The sequence below is a fragment of the Xyrauchen texanus genome, chromosome 14 (assembly GCF_025860055.1).
Source record: "Xyrauchen texanus isolate HMW12.3.18 chromosome 14, RBS_HiC_50CHRs, whole genome shotgun sequence".
Lineage (NCBI taxonomy): Eukaryota > Metazoa > Chordata > Actinopteri > Cypriniformes > Catostomidae > Xyrauchen > Xyrauchen texanus.
In genome coordinates, this window is record NC_068289.1 from 32,732,512 (window position 1) to 32,754,271 (window position 21,760).

The 21,760-nt window shown below is 43.2% G+C and overlaps 1 protein-coding gene and 1 long non-coding RNA gene across 2 annotated transcripts in view; both read left to right on the forward strand.

Moving 5' to 3' along the window:
• Positions 1 to 13,408, forward strand: part of LOC127654616 (uncharacterized) — a 70,519-nt gene extending 57,111 nt beyond the window's left edge. Inside the window, exon 2 of the mRNA XM_052141843.1 lies at positions 12,324 to 13,408. Within this exon, the coding sequence (XP_051997803.1) occupies positions 12,704 to 13,408 (705 nt within the window). The 5' untranslated portion in view covers positions 12,324 to 12,703. The remainder of the gene's footprint in view (positions 1 to 12,323) is intronic.
• Positions 13,409 to 13,533: 125 nt separating this feature from the next.
• LOC127654690 (uncharacterized) lies at positions 13,534 to 14,637 on the forward strand. The gene is made up of 3 exons (XR_007971963.1): positions 13,534 to 13,586; positions 13,665 to 13,757; positions 13,902 to 14,637. It is a non-coding gene; the product is annotated as an uncharacterized LOC127654690 (long non-coding RNA).
• Positions 14,638 to 21,760: the final 7,123 nt, after the last annotated feature.

The window sequence follows — 21,760 nt, forward strand, 5'->3', positions numbered from 1 at the left end:
ATACTCCTTAGTAACAAGAAATGAGAACTATACTTGTAGCCATTTAAAATATATAGTTAATTCTGCTCTGTTTAACACATATAATTATAAAACTGAAGGAGTTAGCACAAATGTATTTCTTCATAGTATTCTTTACAAAATGTATAAAGATAGACATGTCTGTCGAAATCGTGTCCTTTCTTTGGATCTAAGCATAGTAACATCATATTTGGAACACTCTTGGGAAGCTATTTCCAGTCATGGAAAGGCGAGGTTTTGCTTTCCCGCCGCAGGCACACCTCTTTCTGTGTCTACTCTGTTTAGTGAGTGGCAGACAGATGAGCAGCATATTCAGTTAACTGCACAGCAGCTGACACAGATGTGAATGAGCTGCACATGTACAAACAGAGTTGCCAAAGACCAATCAATAATCTGCATGGTTTGCTCCTCCTATGTTTTAATTTAAACAATTTAATTAGACCATTATTTTTCTTGCTTCTCACTCACTGTTACACAGATGGTGGCTGTGCAGTGTGTGAGAGAAAAAAATAAGACATTCTATTGCTTCTAACGTTCTCTCTGAGTGATCATTTTACATGTAAATATAGTCGAAATCACAGCACAGCCATTGTCTTAAAACCGTTATAAATTCAGGATTTTAGTGCAGAGCAGCAGCATGGAAATTGCTTGGACGTGACTACTGGTTAACATGTAGTCTTAATGGGTGACGTTTCAGTCAATATTTCATAATCATTCCATTGTCTGACAACAGAAACAGAGCAAAGATGTACAAGAGAACAGCTTTATTGGCAATTCAGCTGTATTAAAATACAGTATGTGACCACAGAATGTAGGAGAGAAACAAACAGATGTAAAGCGCTGACACAAGGCAGAATGCAAATACGACATGATCACATCATGAATATGCTAATTAACACATGATGTCATCTAGCGACTTTTAGCAACTTTTTTAGCAGGCTTTAGCTACTTTTCATTGAAAGTAGTTGGCAACACTGTGTAATTTCTTAAGTTGATTGACAGGCGACGTCTGCATGTATCTAAATTGTGATTGGCTCTTTTACTAGTAAGGAAAGTCTTCTTTTCTACATCCATTGACCGTTGGGTGTTCCAATTTCTCCCATTTATTTTTATAGAAGTGGCCCGTCTCAATAATTTATGGCCAAACAAATTTTTCACAGATCTTTGGATCTGTGAAAAATCATAGTCTAAAGGCCAATTTACACTGCCCCAACAAACTCCAATATTCTAAAGTTGGCAGTTTGATGCAGTGTTGAGAGGCATAACTATCAAACTGCCCCCAACAAACACTAACAGGGTGAACACACTGACCCAACAAAACACAACAAACATGTTAGTTGGAGCAGTATGAATTGGTCTTTAGATTGTTGGAGTTTATTTGGGCTGTTTAAATTGGCCTTAAGAGACCGGATTTTGTGTAGTTCAGTGTATAGTTACCACTGATATATATAATGTGTATATATAGAACTCGATAGCTGACATGTCGTTAAACTGCCAGCAAGAGGTAAAGCCACCGGAAGTGTTTGAGCGGCCATCTTGGTGTGCCCCAAATGCTATAGAGCCTCAATGACTGACAGCTGATAACGCCGCCATTTCACCTTCTCTGACCTATGATACGTTTAGTGACCTCTAGTGATGTTTGCATTGTAGGGATGTACAGACAGATTTTAGAAATATAAATCGGTGATTAAATGGCCAATATGTTTACTTAATGAAATTTGATTATTTTGTATTGAGTCAATTAAAAGCACATTAGAATGTTTGGGCTTAGCAATATGCAAAGGTGGGTAGTAAAACACTACATTACTTAAAATGTACTTTTAGAGTATGTTTAAAATTAGGTACTTTATACTCTCACTCAAGTAAATTTCTAATGAAAACATGTACATTTACTTCTTTACATTGGGCGGCGCTCTTTTGGTTACATGACAGGGTTTAATTTTAATTCAAGTGCAATTTATTGAGAGATTATTTAATTTATGACAGCAGAAGTTCACACAGCTGCGTGTGCTGTCACAGACTGTCACTCAAGCCGAGTCCATCACTGCTGCAGCATCATGCTCTTCAAACTATGTGAAACACTTTCTTCACTCTGCACAGTGAAAAAATAATAGTTTTGTCATGCATTGCCTTCATTTAACACAAAGACAAGCGGATATTTCAAATCAAATCAAATCACTTTATTGTCACACTACCATGTACAGTGCAACAATAGGTGAAATTCTTGTGTGCAGTTCCGAGCAACATAGCAGTCATGACAGTGACGAGACATATACCAATTACAGTAAACAACATACTTGCACAACACAATTTACATATCAAATGTACACATACTTACACAACACAATAATTATATACAATGTACCGTAAACAATACACACAATATAGAATACACAATATACAATACAATAAGTAAAGAGTATATGAAATATATATATATATATATATATATATATATATATATATAAGTAGATGTATTGAGGAGAATATGTTAACAGTCCAGTGTGATCCTGATAGATCAAGTGTTCAACAGTCTGACTGCTTGGGGAAGAAGCTGTCATGTAGTCGGCTGGTGCGGGTCCTGATGCTGCGATACCACCTGCCTGATGGTAGCAGTGAGAACAGACCATGACTCGGGTGGCTGGAGTCTCTGATGATCCTCCGAGCTTTTTTCACACACCGCCTGGTATATATGTCCTGGAGGGAGGGAAGCTCACCTCCGAGGCTCAACGCCAAGAAAAGCGTACTCTCTTCCACTCAGAACACTGTCTATCGGGGCATCGTATGAAGTTCAATCACAATGCGGGCACAACTGTCTCCCGCTAGGATTGAGTCCATTCAGATCACCCTGAGCAAAGTCAGGCTAGGTCAAGGTTGCACTGTTATCAGTATCAACGATTTCCAGGTCTCAGGGCGACCGCGTCCACGGTGATCCCTCTGGACCTTCTGCTCCTGAGACCGTTTTTGTTGTGGCCAAAAGCCAGGGGATTTCTTCCAAGGGCCAAAACCCCTAGGCTAAAAAGGGTTACGCGCCTCAGGCTTCGTTCCCTTTCTATGTGGTTCAGACCCCGGTTTTCTGCCTTGGGTCCCACTCTAGGTGCGTCTTGTTGTCGCAGGCTGCTAACGACAGACGCCTCCCTGACAGGCGGGGTAGCGGCCTTAAGTGGTCGTCCAGCTTAATGGGATATGAGGGTCGTCAGCTCGGTTGTCACAGTCACTGTCTCGGGTTGATGGCTGTTTTTCTGGCCCTGAAATACCTCCTCCTGAGGCTGCCATGTCTTGGTGCGGGTGGACAATAAAGCGGTAGCCTCTTACATAAATCATCAAGGAGACCCACGTTCTTGTCAGCTGTATTTCTGACACGTCGGATTCTCCTTAGGGCCCAGGGAAAGCTCCTGTCACTCAGGTCAGTTATATCACTGGATGCCCATATATGGGAGCAGATTTACTGTCCAGACAGAAAATACCAACGGGGGAGTTAAGAACTCCACCCTAAGGTAGTAGCTGGCCAGAGTTCGCCAGCAAGGGTTTTTGCCTCTTACTGATAGCACCGCGCTGGCCGAACAGGGCTTGGTTCTCGGAGCGAATTTCTTCCCTCGACGGCTCGCCTTGGGCGATTCCGAAGAGGAAGGATCTTCTATCTCAGGCACAGGGCAATATTTCATCCCTGCCACGAATTGTGGAATCTTTCATGTTTGGCCCCTAAGGGTACCAACTGAGGGACACAGGGCTCTCTCCTGAGGTTATCGAGACCTTTTTAAATGCTGGGCTTTTTCCACTTGGAACAAGTTTGGGTGAGATCTTAGGGCAGAAGAGGACCACTTCGCCTCTATGAATAGCGCAATGTCTCCTCTACTTCTCCCTGAAATCACCCAGCCCCCTTGGGTCTGGACGTTAAGACACATATATGACCCAGAATGCGTCTGTATGCGTTTCTTTCCCCGGTTTCTCTGCTCCTGGCAGTCTTGGCAATGTTCTCCAGCAAGGGTCTTGCCTCCTATTAATGGCGCTGCGCTGGCCGAACAGGATATGTTTCTCGGAGTTAATTCCTCTCCTCCACGGCTCGCCTTGGGCGATTCCGAACAGGGAGGATCTTCTCATCCTTGGCCCGAATTGTGAAACCTTTCATGTCTGGCCCCTAAGGGTACCAAATTAGGTTCACAGGGTTTTCTCTTGAGGTTATCGAGACCAAGTGCTAGGGCTCCCTCCACTTGGAACTGATCTGGGTAGATTTTACAGGGCAGAAGAGGACCTCTTCGCCTCTGTTGATAGCGCAATGTCTCCTCTACTTCTCCCCGAGTCGCCCAGACCCCCCCCCCCCTCGGTAGGGGCTGATCGTAGCAACGCATACATAGCACAAATGCGCCTGCATGCGTTTCCTTCTACTAAAGTTCTTATTACAGAACCAGCTAACTGCCAGTTTGAAAGAACTGTCAGCGGGCACTTGCCTCGCCACTGCCAGGTTCTATGTGGCCACTGCGGTTTGACACGGCTTGGTGGGTGGGGTGCCCTCAAAGAGGCATCCTCATTATTGCCCGGGCCTACGAGGCACGCGGTCAAGCTTCGCCAGTAGGTTTTAGGGCGCACTCTACCAGAGGGCTCTCCTCCTCTAAAACCTTGGCTAGAGGTCTCCCTCTGCAGCAAGTTTGTGATGCGGCAGGTTGTCCTCTCCACACACATTCATTAGATTTTTATAGTTTGGATGTTCTGCCACTCCGGGCTCTTATGCCCTTGAGTCGACATCTCAAGCTCACATCTGGACAAGTTTGTGATGCGGCAGGCTGGTCCTCTCCACTCACATTCATCAGTTTTTATGACAAGTTTGTGTTGCGATAGGGTACTCTTCGAACACATTCATCGAACTTTATGGGCTAGATGCTTTGCTACTCTGGACTCTTATGTCCATGAGTCGACATCTCAGCCCATGCCTAAACAAGTCTGTGATGCAGCAGGTTGTCCTCTCCGCACACATTCATTGGACTTTTTTAGTTTGGATGTTCTGCACTCCGGGCTCTTATGCCCTTGAGTCGACATCTCAGCTCATACCTGAGCAAGTTTGTGATGCGGCAGGCTGGTCCTCTCCGCTCACATTCATCAGTTTTTATGACAAGTTTGTGTTGCGATAGGGTTCTCTTCGCACACATTCATCGAACTTTATGGGTTAGATGCTTTGCTACTCCGGACTCTTATGTCCTTGAGTCGACATCTCAGCCCATGCCTAAACAAGTTTGTGATGCGGCAGGCTGGTCCTCTCTGCTCACATTCATCAGTTTTTATGACAAGTTTGTGTTGCGATAGGGTTCTCTTCGCACACATTCATCGAACTTTATGGGTTAGATGCTTTCCTACTCCGGGCTCTTATGCCCTTGAGTCGACATCTCAGCTCATGCCTGAACAAGTTTGTGATGCGGCAGGCTGGTCCTCTCCGCTCACATTCATCAGTTTTTATGACAAGTTTGTGTTGCGATAGGGTCCTCTCCGCACACATTCATCAAAATTTAATGGTTTAGATATTTATGCTACTCCGGGCTCTTATGCCCTTGAGTCGACATCTCAAGCTCATGTCTGAGACCGCTTGCGTTTTTGTGAGTACACTGCACAACCGTAGGGGTCCGGACAGCCCCAAGTGCGGCGGCGTGGGTATTGCGTTCCCCGTAGCGCTTAGCAGCGCAGCATCGTAGTGAAGCTTTTTGTAAAGGGAACGTCTCGGGTTATATGTGTAACCCTTGTTCCCTGGAAAAAGCGGAACGAGATGCTGCGCTGCTTTGCCGCACTGGGACGTCCCAGGACTGCTCTTCAAAAAGAAGTATCTGACGACACCTGGTGACATATCCATTTATAGCCTGGCCGCAGGTGCATCTAATGATTACATCAGCCGAGGCTATAAATTCCGGTCAATGTTCATTGACGTGTTGCACACATTATTCAGCTCGGTCACAACTAGGGTTGTTCCCTGTAGCGCTTAGCAGCACAGCATCTCGTTCCACGTTTTTCAGGGAACAAGGGTTACACATGTAACCCGAGACGTTTTAACTATAATGTCCCCATATATTTCAAAGCTTCCTACTTAATGTACAGTAGGCAGCATTTTAAAGCATCATAGGTATGCTTCTGACAGATGTTTCAACAGGCACAAAGCATAATTATGCAGATACCTTAAGGTATGTAGATACCTTATTTTGGCCAAATTCTAAGGCAAAATCCCATTATGAATTTCGACAACCTCAGTAAAAATATCTATCCAAGGTGGCGGATGAAGTGAGATAAATTCTGATTTTAAATACAATTAATTTCATTTCAATCAGCAAAAAATTTATTGAAATATTGTGTTGTTTGCTTAGCAGTAAGCTAACACCAAACTCTATAAAGGTTGCCAACTCCCCCAAATTACCTAGGACATCTCTTATTTTGGTCTAAAAGAAGCACTGTATGGGACGAAGATGCAACATTTTGTATCGATTTGTGATTGAAGTGGCAAACGCTCAAGGGTGACCCCCTTCAGTTAGGATGCTGATTAAGTGGCCAGTAAATATCATTGGAGCTCACTAAGTTTTGGAAAAGAGGCGAAATGTCAGATTGGATGATTAAATGCAATGCAAGCACAGCTAAAATGGCCATTACTTTGAACCCATACCCCCCATTTGCTTCAGAGAAGTGAATGACATTGTCATGTATTACTATGGGAGAACAAATCAATTTCAAAAATCTTTTGAAAATTGCTCAAAGTCACCCTACACACACTGCAAGTCACAGCAAAGGGCTACAGCCTTCAAGTTGTGCAAAATCAAAACACAATTCCCCTACCACATTTTAAAACCAATTGTTATGACAAGCACAGTTTTTTATTTTTTTATTTGTCTTAAAACAACCTTCAGAGCAACAACAGACACAACTAAGAATAGGAAAAAACTTTTTCACTTCCCCTGGAATGGTCACACGAGTCTGTTCCTCAATCTTGAGTGTGACTATCTAATCTTTTATGATCTTACACCTCCAGTTTAGCTTGATATATTGTATTGAGCAGGAGTGGAAACCAATGTTCAGGAAACACTGATCTGGAAATTAGATTTTTCAAAAGGCCATTTCTTTGTAATCTTTGTGACCATTTTAGGCTTTGTAACTAAACTTTTTTGAACCTAAGATATAATATGATGTAATTTGTTAGTTTATAGAGCAGGATATTTGTCAGCTCTTTAATAGCATACACATTTTTTCAAAGTGACCTGTGGCCAGATTAACAAAAATATTTTTAAGAAAAACATTTCTTGGAAGAAGAAAGTAAGACATAAAATGTACATAACTTTTTCTTATGTGTATGCAGAGAACGGTAATAAATATAATTTTATTCAGGGGTGGAAAGAGTACTGAAAAATCATACTCAAGTAGAAGTACTGTTACTTCCCATAAAATGTAGTGTGAATAGAATAAAAGTAGCTGTCCTAAAAACTACTCAAGCAAGAGTAAAAGAGTAGCTCTTTAAAAGTACTCATGAGTAGGGAGTATTGAGTACCGAGTTGCAAAACTTCTGCCCCATTATAATGAACACTGTATGCCAACTTTTAAAACACATCACTTATCTATGATAAACACTATGAATGTGATTCCAAAAAACATGATAACAGAAATTAAAATATGAAAAAAATATTTTCAATACACTGATCACCATTTCAAATCGTGATGAAGGGAAAATTACAGCACTGTAAAAAATGTCAGTAATTTGAACAGTAAAATACTGTAAAAATGCTAGAGAAATAAAATATGAATTGATTAACAAATATTAACTGTAAAATATACAGTAATTTTAATATAGAGTAAGATTTTCCTGTATAATTAATGGTGAAAAAACAAGAGAGTACTTTTTTAAAGTAAATTATTGTTAAAATTACAGTAAAAAACAGTAATCGGGCGTTCCCACAATTCCCTGCGTGACCCATTACAGTTCATTATATTTTATGGGAATAGTTATGTTTCATCATATTTTTAATATCAGTTACATACTGTAAAGGGATCAATGGAAAGAAGGAGGCGAGAAACGGCTTGACGATATAAATAATATTTTAATGAGAAACTTAAAACAAGGATACAAACACACATGACGGACATGTCCGTAAACTATCTCTCTCTCCCGAATGAACCTCTGCAGTCAACCTTTATCCCTCTCTGGAGGCTTGATTAGCCTAATACGGGACCGGGTGTGTAGGATCACGACCCGGCCCCGCCCTCCGTCCTGCCACACATACACTGGGGTGTTCTGTGTTATATTTGATGTAATTTAGTTGTTTACTGCATTACTTGAATCTTACATGTGTTACCATGATGGTGTTTAGTGTTTGTTTGAGTGATACTGAGCACCGTCTCTATAGGTTTATTGGTCATTGCTCCTGAAAGAGCCACTACTGATGAATGTCATGTCATCATGAGCCCTTCTATAGTTACTACAGGGATTAACAAATACCTTATAAAGTAAACAACAGAATTTTACAGTTTCAGAAGTCTTTTTTTACTGTAAATTTAACAGAATTTTTTATTTTTTTTACAGTGCCAGCATGTAAATTACAACTATTTTAAACTGTAAAATGTACAGGTTGTTCTGTAAAGTGGTTTACATTTTAACTGTATTTTTTACATAATTATTCTGGCAACCGCAGCTGCCAGATTCTTTTTGTAAAAACAACAGGATTTTTTTTACAGTGAGTTTATGTGTAAGGTCTAAATTTCCCTCAATGCTGACAGAGCGTTATTGCTGTGTATAAAACATGTTCAAACAATGCAATGAATACTAAAAAAGCAGGATCACTTGTTTCAAAAATGAAAATTCTCTCATCATTTACTCACCCTCATGCCATCCTGGATGTGAATGACTTTCTTCTGCAGAACACAAATTAAGATTTCTAGAAGAATATCTTAGCTCTTTTGGAACCATACAATGAAAGTGAATCGGTGCTACAATATTGAAGCTCCAAAAATCACATAAATCAGCATAAAAGTAGTCTAATCCATAAGCCTCCAGTGGTTTAATCTACACTCAAAAAAATTAACTTCGTTGGAGTCAGTTTTACTGAATAATTTCTTGTTCACATTACTAAACAATCACAAGCAACTGCATTAAATGTGTTTAACTTAGTTATTTCAACAAAAAAATGTGTCTTTTCACCTTTACTGTAGGCGTTTTTGTTCAATCAACAAATCATTGTCTAGTGAAACGCACAAATACAAGAAAAACAAAACGGGATGTCCCATTGCGCACATTGTATGTAAATGCAGCAGCGCGAAGCACGTTGAGGAGATATTGCCAATTTTGTAAGGTATGCATATTTTGTTTAAATCATTTGCCATCCTGAAAAATACTGCCAACAAAAGTATTTGTAGTACACTATATAGTTTTATTACTTCAGGATTTAAGTTTGTGTCATAGTCTGGCTCTGCATTTCTATTATAATATACGTGTTCTTTCATTTTAGATGAGCTGTGTGATGCAGACGAATCAGACTGAAGAGATTATTTCAGCAACTTTGTAAGGTATTAATATTTTGAAATCCTTTCACATTTTGACAAGTACTGCCAGAAAAATAAAAATAATAAACTGCTGTAGAAGACCAAATAGTTTTTGTACTTCAGGTTATGAGTTTATGTCGGAGTCTGGACCTGCATCTTGAGTTTTTTTTTCCCGTTTTTTTTTCTTTAGTCTTTTTTTGGATTTGAATCAGTTATGCGACATTTTCCAGAACATGTGGCAATGTAAGGACTGTAAGATAACAGTGCAAACTCAATCTCAATTGTTGAAGCATTACAGATTAATGCATGGTCATTTTGGTCGGAGTAATAGTTTTCCGTGCACTTATTCCAATTGTCCTTGCCGTTTTAAAACCTGGAATGCGCTACACAGTCATTTATGTCAATTACATGCTAATAAGAGTGCAGGCTTAGCCACATTTAACTGTCACTTGTGTTCTTGCAGTGATTTAGTGTCAGAACGGGAATACTTTTGTCATATCTACAAACACCTTAAAAATCATGAAACTGTGCGTTGTATGTTTGAGAATTGCTCTTTTCATACAAATGTGTATGGCACATTCAAGTCTCATAAAAATCGGAGGCACAATCCATATTCTCTTCACGATTTCAAACAAGGGGTAATCATAGAAAGTGGGTCACAAATTTCCACTGATGGATTCAATGAGAATGAATTGCTAGTTGAGGAGGGAAATGTAGATGTTTCAAGTAATGTGGAAATTGGAACACAAGGGCAAGATTTGTCTAAGACAATCGAGCTAAAATTTGCATGTATTCTTCTAAAATTGGAAAATTATTTTCATGTTCCTAGCAATGCAGGTGATGAACTTCTGACAGATTTACAGTACTTACATTCTGCATCAGTGCCCATATCAACTCAAGTTATTCTTGAGACCTTTCAAAAACATGATCTCCATGTAGATCAGCAGGTCGTTAAAGAGCTTTTCAGTTCATTATCATTGCACAACCCTCTGTTGAGAACATTTTGATGTCATTGATCCGGAGGAATACATTCTTCAGTCAGAAACAAATCGTTCTTTTCATTATGTGCCAATCTTAAAATCATTACAACAACTACTCAGTCGGAAAGACATAATTAGTAAAGTTGTCGATGGTCATACAGAGCAACACAACATAAATGAGGAATGTTACAGATCTTTCAAAGATGGTCAGCATTTTCAACATAATGAGTTTCTCTCAGGGATTGAGCTTAGACTCTCATTGTCTGTACATAGATGACTTTGAACTGTGCAACCCATTAGGGACCTCACGCAAAAAGCATAACATTTGTGCAGTTTATTGGATTTTAGGAAACTTGCCACCAGGTTGTAATTCATCATTGTCATCAATTCATCTTGCACTGTTATGCAAGAGTGATGATGTGAAGACCTTTGGCTATCAAAAGATTTTGGAACCTCTTGTGACTGATCTCATCACTTTAGAGCAACAAGGGGTGTTTGTCAGTCACCTGGGAGCTTTCCTTAAAGGTACAGTGCAATATGTTGCTGCGGACAGCCTTGGAGCACATGCTTTGGCTGGTTTTGTTGAGTGTTTTTCAGGGGAGTACTTTTGTAGGTTTTGCACTGCTACACGCAAAGATATTCAGGCAAAGATGGTGTTTTCCCTCTCAGATCTGAAGAGCAGCATGGTGTACATTTATCAAGTGCATGTGAAAAAGGAGAAGCTTGTTGTGGTGTGAAAAAAGCTTGCCCTTTAGCTGAGAATATGTCTTACTTTAAAGTCACTTCAGGCTTTCCCCCAGATGTTGCACATGATCTCCTGGAGGGTATTGTACCTGTTGAATTGGCAGGGTGCATTGAAATACTTCTAAAGAAGAAATATTTCACTTTTGATTCTCTTAACAAACTGATTAAAGAATTTCCATTCAAGTGGGGAGATAAGACCAATCGCCCTCATGTGCTTCCACAAACATTTGTCCGGAAAAAAACAATTGGTGGAAATGCACATGAGAACTGGTGTTTGCTACGGCTATTACCTTTAATTGTTGGAAAACTTATACCTCAAGATGAACCTGCTTGGGAAGTCATTCTACTCTTGAAAGACATTGTTGAACTTGCTGTATGTCCTGTGCATACTAACGAGTCTGTTGCATACTTTGAGAGTAAAATATCTGAACATCGAAATCGATACCAGATACTCTTTTCAGAAAAAAGGATATTGCCAAAGCATCACTTTCCTGAACATTATCCAGCAATGATCCGTCTGTTTGGTCCACTTGTCTTGTTGTGGACAATGAGATTTGAAGCCAAGCACAGTTTTTTTAAACAAGTGGCTAGGCATACAAACTGCTTCAAAAATATCACAAAGACTTTATGCAGTCATTTAGCTGTGACAATTCCTCTGTAGAGGTTACTCGTATTTCAACTGTTCCTGTTGATGTTCTTAATGAGGATGTTGCTCATACCATTAACCAGAAATACCCAAATGCTGCTGCTATTAATTTAGCTCAGACAGTATTTTCTGATGGCATAAAGTACACAAAGGGCATGATCATTGTGCATGGAACAGTCAGTGGACTTCCAGATTTCGCAGAAATTATGCAGATATGTGTTCTGGATGATGGAATTGCTTTCATAGCAAGAAAGTTAGATTCCTGGTACAATGAACACTTTCGTTCATTTGAACTGGAACCACCTCCTAGGGATGTCTCATTTATAGAGCTGGGTGAATTAGCAGATCGCTATCCTCTCTCTGATTACAAAGTTGGATCTGTTCATATGGTTACCTTGAAAAGGTACATACATGCTACTTAACTCATCTTTCTCCTTCAGAGTGGTGGATGGAACAAATACAATGAGTGCTTCAGCAAAGTTTCGGATTCTACTTGGAGACAATGACTCTGTGAAATTGACACTGCCCTCTGGAATTCCCAAGACAATTGAAGAGTTAAAAACTGAGATTAAGAAGCAATGTGGGGTTACAGGGGATTTCAGGCTGCAGTATCTAGACAGTGACTTTGAGGATTATGTAAATCTTACGTCAACTGTGGACCTCCAAGACAAGGCAACAATCAAAGTACTAACACAAAGATCATGTGATGTCTGCTCTCTCTCTTCTGCTGACACTGATATACGCTCATCATCTTCATCACCAACACCTTGCTCTTTAGTTGCAGCATCACAGACCGATTCGTCTGGCTCCGACCGAGTCAATGTCTTCTTCAACAATGCTGAGGAGTGAAACCTGGCCAACTAATTTTCCAATCCCTCAGTTTCCCTATGAGATAGAACTGGAACTGCAGAGAGCCCATGAGGATTTCTTGCAAAATGGCACTTCACTAAAAATAGAATCCAAGCCTAAACTAAAGACAGAAATTCTGAAAGCCTTGGCTGCAGAAATACTGAAGTACAAAGTTTACCCTAGGAGTGATGAGTATGAAGATGTTGCGAAAGCACTGATTGCAAAGTATCCATGCCTAAAAGAAAAGGGATCTGCTTGTGGATTCTTCGGTTGGAAAGTCAGTCTACAGTGGAAGATGGGGAACTACCGTCGTACCCTAAGGGCTGCTGGATGTCCAGAAATAAAGATAAATTCTTTAAAACGTAGACCAGATGGTGAATGCACACATTCAGTCCAGTTCAAGAAGCCTAAGAAAGCAGAAGTAAATTTCTATCCTGACTATCCAGCTGGAGAAGACAAAGAAAGTCTAGAGAAAGAGAGATTGGCACTGCTGTCTGAAATCCAGAAAAAGGACAACCATCAAACAATTAAACAGAAAATGGACAAAACCTTTGCCTACAGACAACATGAAGTAGTTCAAGACATGCCCTTCATTGCTGAATTCAAAAGCAGCTGGCCAGCTCTGTTTAGTGAACATCAGGCAAGTTTAATAGAATTACTGGTTTTACTCTGTTAATAGTAACTAGCCTCTCATTTGTTCTTGCCCATTTAGGCTAAATGTTGTTTTCTATAGATTAACGATCAGTGTCATTTTAAAACATTTTTATCCTTATGTCTTATTTTTATGTCTCTTAAATCTCTAGATGGCTACTGAGTTCAATCGAATCTGTGAATTGATGTCTGTCATTGACGAGGTTTGTGATCTGTTGATTGTGAATGATTTCCGTTAACGATTTCTGTTTAGTCTAATTTATCTCAAAAATCTTCTACAGGATGATACTACCTCAACTCGGAGAGCCTGCATTCTCAAATCACTTTCTGTGTATCTTAATGAAGACAATGAGAAGCTCATGAAGGAATATATAGTAAGTCCTCCCAGGCATTCTTTCTAATCATTGAAAATTCAGTATCCACTAGATATATGCAAGTGTGAATCTATCTTCAATGTAATTACAGTATGTTTATTTTTGGGATAATTATTCTTTTAATATATAGCTTAATTTCTTCAGAACCTGGTACCTGTTATGATTTGGGGAGCAGGAGAAGGCAGACGGGTGGTTTGGATCCAGATGCGGTCTTTATTTGAAATAACACAAACACTGGGGCAAATAAAAGGTCCACGATGGGAAAAGGAAACTAAAATAAATGCTGGATAACGTACAGGAGGAGTGCAGACAGCGAACATACAAGAAGGGTAGGGAAATCCTCGAACGGGCTAAGACCTGGGAACAAGAGCAGCAGGGAGAGAGGTTAACCAAGAACATGTAACGTCAACGATCGACAGCGTAAGGGGAAAACAGCGGGGTTTAAATGGACAGACACGGTGATAACAAAATGACGAACAGATGCGGACAATAAAGCTGTGACAGCGCCGGGAATGACGGGAAGTGAAGTTTCCACACGGACAGTGAGACTCAGGGCGGACAACAGGGAAAACGTGACATGGAACGGGATTAGTGCTGGGTGAAACAGAAAACATGGTGCAGACGACACGAAACCGTGACAGTACCCATCAGCAATCAGAACATCATGCACATTGTGTTTTTAAATAATAATGTAATATAGTGTAATTTAGTAAGTAAATATGTAACAAATAAGTTGGTAAGTAAATATAGTAATTTAATTTAAATTTAGATTCATCAGTTGAACAAAGCCATTGTTTCTGTTACAATAATATTTATTTTGTGATTTGGAACAGATTGACAGATTTTTCACCCTAAAATGAAAATATGAAACTCTTCAGACTGTGATATGTAATTTTAATCCACATACAGTGCATCTGGAAAGTTTTCACAGCGCTTCACTTTTTCCACAATTTCTTATGTTACAGCCTTATTCCAAAATGTATTAAATTCATAATTTTCCTCAAAATTCTACAAACAATATCCCATAATGACAATGTGAAAGAAGTTTGTTTGAAATCTTTGCAAATTTATTAAAAATAAAAAAATAAAAATAAATCACATGTACAGAAGTATTCACAGCCTTTGCTCAATACTTTGTTGAAGCACCTTTAACAAAGTCATTGGTGCCCAATTACAGCCTCAAGTCTTTTTGAGTATGATGCTACAAGCTTGTGTTATGTATACCCTGTCTTGTTTCACTGTTGCCCTTTTGTTTGCCATTTTTGTCACTTTTGCATTTCTTAGTTTTCACTTTAGTCCTTTATGTAACTCCATAGTCCCCTTGTTAGCGTTCGTGTTTTCTGTCATTGTTTTCACCTGCCCTCATTAGTTTGCCTTTTGCTTCTGTTAATCACCTTGTTATCTTGTTTGAGTTCTGTTCGTTCATTGGCCCCTTTTTCCCGTGTTTATGTATTTATATCCTGTTTCTTTGTTCAGTCCTTGTCTATCGTTGTTTGATGTCAGCCTGGTGTGTGTTTCCTTCCCGAGTCCTCTGTTTGTTTACATCGTGTTTAGTTAGCAGTTTTTTTTATGTTTGATTTCCCCATTGTGGGTTGTTCCTTTGTGTTTACCTGTTTGTTAATTAAATAAAGTTTAAACTGCGTTTGGATCCACATCTCCTCGTCTGCCTCGTTGCTCAAGCGTTACAGAACGATAGACCACACATGGATCCAGCAGCTATACGGGCCAAATGCCGGCTGCTCAACTTGCGGCAAGAAGACCAGCCTTTGGTAGACCACGCTCTCTACTTTCTCCTCCTGGCGACCTTTACGGACTTCCCGGACTCCGCATTGGTGGTTTTTTTTAAGGACAGCTTAAATCCCTCGCTGAGGGAGCGGGTGCCACAGGCAACGCCCGGCTGCACTCTCCGCGACTACCTGGAGACGACCCTACTAGCGTGCAGCTCACCGCTCCCTGTCACACCAGCCTCACCTGTCAGCGAGCAACCCCCCCACACCAGTGGCTTCTCTTGAACCTGCACAGTCCACTTCGTCCGCCTGGAGGAGGAGGAAAAGACAGGCTTCCGCCTCCCAGCCCACGCCTGCCCCGGTCTGCAAGCCAGAGCCCACGCCTGTCACAGTGAGTGAGCCAGCAGCCACGCATGTCACAGTGAGCGAGCCAGCGGCCACACTTGTCACAGTGAGCGAGCCAGCGGCCACGCGTGTCACAGTGAGCGAACCAGCGCCTACGGCCTCTACTGCCAGCGAGCCTGAGCCCTCGTCAACCACGGCCAGCGAGCCTGAGCCCTCGTCAACCACGGCCAGCGAGCCTGAAGCCACGCTGACCAGGAACAGCATCCCAGCTTCGCCAGTCGCATCAGCCCGGAGGAAGAGGAGAAAGGGAGTGGTCTCTGCACTCCAGCCTCCGCCTGCCGCAGCCCCATGCCCTAAACCCCCCTTGGCTCTGCCCTCAGCGCCCGGCGAACCCAAGCCGGCACATACCACGGTAACCCAGCCAGAGCCTGTAGCCTCAGACATCAGTGAGCCAGTGCCGATAGCCTCAAACATCAGTGTGCCAGTGCCTGTAGCCTCAGATGTCCCTGAGCCAGCGCCTGTAGCCTCAGATGTCCCTGAGCCAGCGCCTGTAGCCTCGACCGTCCCTGAGCCAGCGCCTGTAGCCTCGACCGTCCCTGAGCCAGCGCCTGTAGCCTCGACCATCCCTGAGCCAGCGCCTGTAGCCTCGACCGTCCCTGAGCCAGCGCCTGTAGCCTCGACCGTCCCTGAGCCAGCGCCTGTAGCCAGGGCCGTCCAAGAGCCAGCGCCAGTGGTCATGCCCGTCCTAGAGCCAGCCCTCGAGCCTTCCAGGGCTCGCTCCCGAGCCTTCCAGGGCTCCGCCTCTCGAGCCTACCAGGGCTCCGCCTCCCAAGTCTCTCAAGTCTCTCGAGTCTTCCAGGGCTCCTCATCCCGAGCTTTCCAGAGCTCCGCCTTCCGAGTTTCCCGAGCTTTCCAGAGCTCCGCCTTCCGAGTTTCCCGAGCTCCGCCTTCCGAGTTTCCCGAGCTTTCCAGAGCTCTGCCTTCTGAGCTTTCCAGAGCTCTGCCTTCTGAGCTTTCCAGAGCTCCACCTTCTGAGCTTTCCAGAGCTCCGCCTCCTGGGCTTTCCAGAGCCCCGCCTTCCGAGCTTCCTGAGCTTTCCAGAGCTCCGCCTCCCGAGCTTTCCAGAGCTCCGCCCCCCGAGCTTCCCAGGGCTCCACCTCTCAAGCTTCTCGAGCCTTCCAGGGCTCCGCCCCTCAAGCCTCTCAAGCTTCCCAGGGCTCCGCCTCTCAAGTCTCGAGTCTTCCAGGGCTCCGTCTCTCAAGCCTCCCAGGGCTCCGCCTCTCGAACCTCTCGAGCCTTCCAGGGCTCCGCCTTCCAGGCCTCTCGAGCCACCCAGGGCTCAGCCTCCCGAGCTTTCCAGAGCTCCTCCTCCCGAGCCTCCTGGGGCTCCGCCTCTCAAGCCTCTCGAGCCTCCCAGGGCTCCGCCTCTCGAACCTCTCGAGCCTTCCAGGGCTCCGCCTTCCAGGCCTCTCGAGCCACCCAGGGCTCCGCCTCTCGGCTCTCAGAGCCTCCCGAGCCTCCTATGGCTCCGCCTCTCGAGCCACTCAAGCCTTCGATGGCACCGCCCTCAGAGCCTCCCGAGCCTCCTACGGCTCCGCATCTCCAGCCACTCAAGCCTTCGACGGCTCCGCCCGCAGAGCCTCCCGAGCCTCCTACGGCTCCACCTCTCGAGCCACTCAAGCCTTCGACGGCTCCACCCTCAGAGCCTCCTACGTCTCTGTCCCCAAAGACTCCAGAGCCTTCCTGGTCTCCGTTCCTAAAGCCTCCCACGGCGCCGCCTCCCTCAGCTCCGCCTCCTGAGCCTCCTTCAGTTCCATCTCCTGAGCCTCCCTCAGCTCCGCCTTCTGAGCCATCACCTCCCTCGGCTCCGCCTCAGAGGTCCTCCTTGGCTCCGCCGGCCTCCCCTGTGGCCACTCCATCTCCTAGGCCACCAAAACCGGCCTCTGTCCTGTGGTCACCTCCCAGGTCCCCTGAACCGGCCCTTGGCCCACGACCACCTCCCAGGCCACCAAAGCCGGCCTCTATCCTGTGGCCTCCTCCCAGGCCTCCTCACCCTGTTCCCGTCCTGTGGCCTCTTCCCAGGCCCCCTGACCCAGTCCCTGTCCTGTGGCCTCTTCCCAGGCCCCCTGACCCAGTCCCTGTCCTGTGGCCTCCTCCCAGGGCTTCTGACCCTGTTCCCGTCCTGTGGCCTCTTCCCAGGCCCCCTGACCCAGTCCCTGTCCTGTGGCCTCTTCCCAGACCTCCTGACCCAGTCCCAGTCCCGTGGCCTCTTCCCAGGCCCCCTGACCCAGTCCCTGTCCTGTGGCCTCCACCCAGGGCTCCTGACCCTGTTCCCGTCCTGAGGCCTCCCCCCTGGCCTCCTGACCCAGTCCCTGTCCAGTGGCCTCCTCCCAGGTCCCCCAAACCTGTCCTTGCCCTGTGGCCAGCTCCCAGGCCTCCTGCACCTACCCTTGCCCGGTGGCCAGCTCCCAGACCATCGAAACCTGTCCCTGCCCGGTCGATACCACCCCGGCCTCCTAAACCTGTCCCTTTGTGCCCCCATGGACTGCCTAATTGTCCCTTGTGCCCCCGTGGACTGTCTCATCTCCCTTTGTGCATCCGTGGACTGTCTCATTTCCCCTCGTGGCCCCCCTTGGACTTCCTGCCTGCCCTCTGGACTGCCTCCTTGTTCTTGTGCCCCCCCGGTCTGCCTGTCTGCCCCCGGTGCCATCATTTTGTTCTCTGTGGGTTTTTTGTCTTTTGTCTTTGTCTTCTAGGATCGTCTGGAAGCCGATCCTTTGAGGGGGGGCTCTGTTATGTATACCCTGTCTTGTTTCACTGTTGCCCTTTTGTTTGCCATTTTTGTCACTTTTGCATTTCTTAGTTTTCACTTTAGTCCTTTATGTAACTCCATAGTCCCCTTGTTAGCGTTCGTGTTTTCTGTCATTGTTTTCACCTGCCCTCATTAGTTTGCCTTTTGCTTCTGTTAATCACCTTGTTATCTTGTTTGAGTTCTGTTCGTTCATTGGCCCCTTTTTCCCATGTTTATGTATTTATACCCTGTTCCTTTGTTCAGTCCTTGTCTATCGTTGTTTGATGTCAGCCTGGTGTGTGTTTCCTTCCTGAGTCCTCTGTTTGTTTACATCGTGTTTAGTTAGCAGTTTTTTTATGTTTGATTTTCCCATTGTGGGTTGTTCCTTTGTGTTTACCTGTTTGTTAATTAAATAAAGTTTAAACTGCGTTTGGATCCGCATCTCCTCGTCTGCCTCGTTGCTCAAGCGTTACAGCTTGGCACACCTATTTTTGGGCAGTTTCTCCCATTCTTCTTTGCAGGACCTCTCAAGCTCCATCAGGTTGGATGGGGAGCGTCGGTGCACAGCCATTTTCAGTTCTCTCCAGAGATGTTCAATCGGGTTAAAGTCTGGGCTCTGGCTGGGCCACTCAAGGACATTCAGAGTTGTCAACAGAGTTGTCCCATAGCCACTCCTTTGTTATCTTGGCTGTGTGCTTAGGGTCGTTGTCCTGTTGGATGATGAACCTTCGCCCCAGTCTGAAGTCCAGAGCGCTCTGGAGCAGGTTTTCATCAAGGATGTCTCTGTACATTGCTGCATTCATCTTTCCCTCGATCCTGACTAGTCTCCCAGTTCCTGCCACTGAAAAACATCCCCACAGCATGATGCTGCCACCACCATGTTTCACTGTAGGTATGGGATTGGCCAGGTGATGAGCAGTGCCTGGTTTCCTCCAGACATGATGCTTGCCATTCAGGTCAAAGAGTTCAATCATTGTTTCATCAGACCAGAGAATTTAGGTTCTCATGGTCTGAGAGTCCTTCAGGTGCCTTTTGTAAAACACCAGGCAGGCTGTCATGTGCCTTTTACTGAGGAGAGGCTTCCATCTGGCCACTCTACCATACAGGCCTGATTGGTGGAGTGCTGCAGAGATGGTTGTTCTTCTGGAAAAACGCTGGAAACGCTGGAGCTCTGTCAGAGTGACCATCTGGTTCTTGGTCTCCTCCCTGACTAAGGTCCTTCTCCCCTGATTGCTCAGTTTGGCCAGGCAGCCAGCTCTAGGAAGAGTCCCGGTGGTTCCAAACATCTTCCATTTATTGATGATGGAGGCCACTGTGCTCATTGGGACCTTCAATGCTGCAGAAATGTGTCTGTACCCTTCCCCAGATCTGTGCATCGATACAATCCTGTCTCAGAGGTCCACAGACAATTCCTTTGGACTTCATGACTTGGTTTGTGCTCTGACATGCACTGTTAACTGTGGGACCTTATATAGACAGGTGTGTGTGCCTTTCCAAATCATGTCCAATCAACTGAATTTACCACAGGTGGACTCCAATCAAGTTGTAGAAACATCTCAAGGATGATCAGTGGAAACAGGACGCACCTGAGCTCAATTTTGAGTGTCATGGCAAAGGCTGTGAATACTTATGTACATGTGATTTATTTTTTTAATTTTTTAGATATTTTTTTAGTGAAGATTTCAAACAAAATTCTTTTACATTGTCATTATGGGGTATCGTTTGTAGAATTTTTAGGAAAATTATGAATTTAATCCATTTTGGAATAATGCTGTAACATAACAAAATGTGGAAAAAGTGAAGCGCTGTGAATACTTTCCGGATGCACTGTACCTATAATTTTATATTCTTAAAAGTAATAATTTTACTAAATTCTTCACTTGTATTTGAAACCCAACTAACATTCTGATACAGTGCCAGTCAGCATTGAGTTCTCTTTCATGAAATAGTGTTCTATTAATAAATTGATCTCTTTCTTTAAAATGTACACCCAAACACTGTCATCTGCCAGTAAAATGGCTTGAAAAGCAAAACTGAAATCTTTTCTCAAGCTTCCCTACTCACTAAATAGGTAGATCATACAGGTTTGGAGCATGGACAGTGAATAATGACATTATTTTTGTCTAAAGTTATAGCATATTAATTAAATTATTGAAATAATTAAATTAATGAAAATATACTATAGGACAAAACACTACACTCGGAAAATACACATCATTATAGACGGTACAAAAAACATACGAAGAAATGATGTGCAATAGTAGATTAATTACCAACTCTATCAATAAAATTAAAACTTTTTAACTGTTGTTGTTTTTCTCCTTGTTTTAGGACGTCGACATTGAGAAAGCTGAGAGAGACATGGCCAATACAGTCATTGGAATTTTCATTGTCCGAGCTGAAGGTGCAGGACCTGAAGAACCACCATTGGATGTTGGGATCATTGTTGAAGGAGTGAAAGTGCTTCAGGAGCTTGGAGATGTCACCAATGCTTGTGCTCTGTTCTTGGCAGTAATATGTAGCTTGAGTCTGAGCTATCCATCTGATCTCAAGTACACCTTTGAGTTTCTTCAGAAGGTGTTAATGGAACTTGATGCAAACAAACTTTCACACAAAATACAGGTACTTAAAAACAAACTTATGGAATAAATAATTGCATGTTCAGTTTCTTATTCCAGTGCAATGCTGCAGTTTATGTTGTTGTTTATTTTATTTATTTCTCAGAATGTGAAATTGTATTTTATTGCTTTTATTTTATTGAACATAAATATATGCCAGCCATAAATATTCCTTTTAATAAGGGCTAAAACTTTTGAGTTCTGTAGCATTTTAGGGTATGCTGTCAATTTTCAGTGGATGTCATGCTCATTACTTGTATTTTTTTTAAGAAGAAAAAAACTTTATTGCAAGGCTTGGCTGTGTTGCAAATAAAAAGTTATTTGTTTCTGCAAAATATGTGTCTGATTATTTAATGTTTTTCTTGTGCGCTTGTATGGTAAAGTATTATAATTACAATGTAACTGAAATCCATAACAAAAGTTTATTGCATATTAAATTACATATCATTAATTCAACTGTAAATGTATATTTATAGTATGTAATAGTGACTTTACTAGGATTTCTTTAGTTCATACAACAAA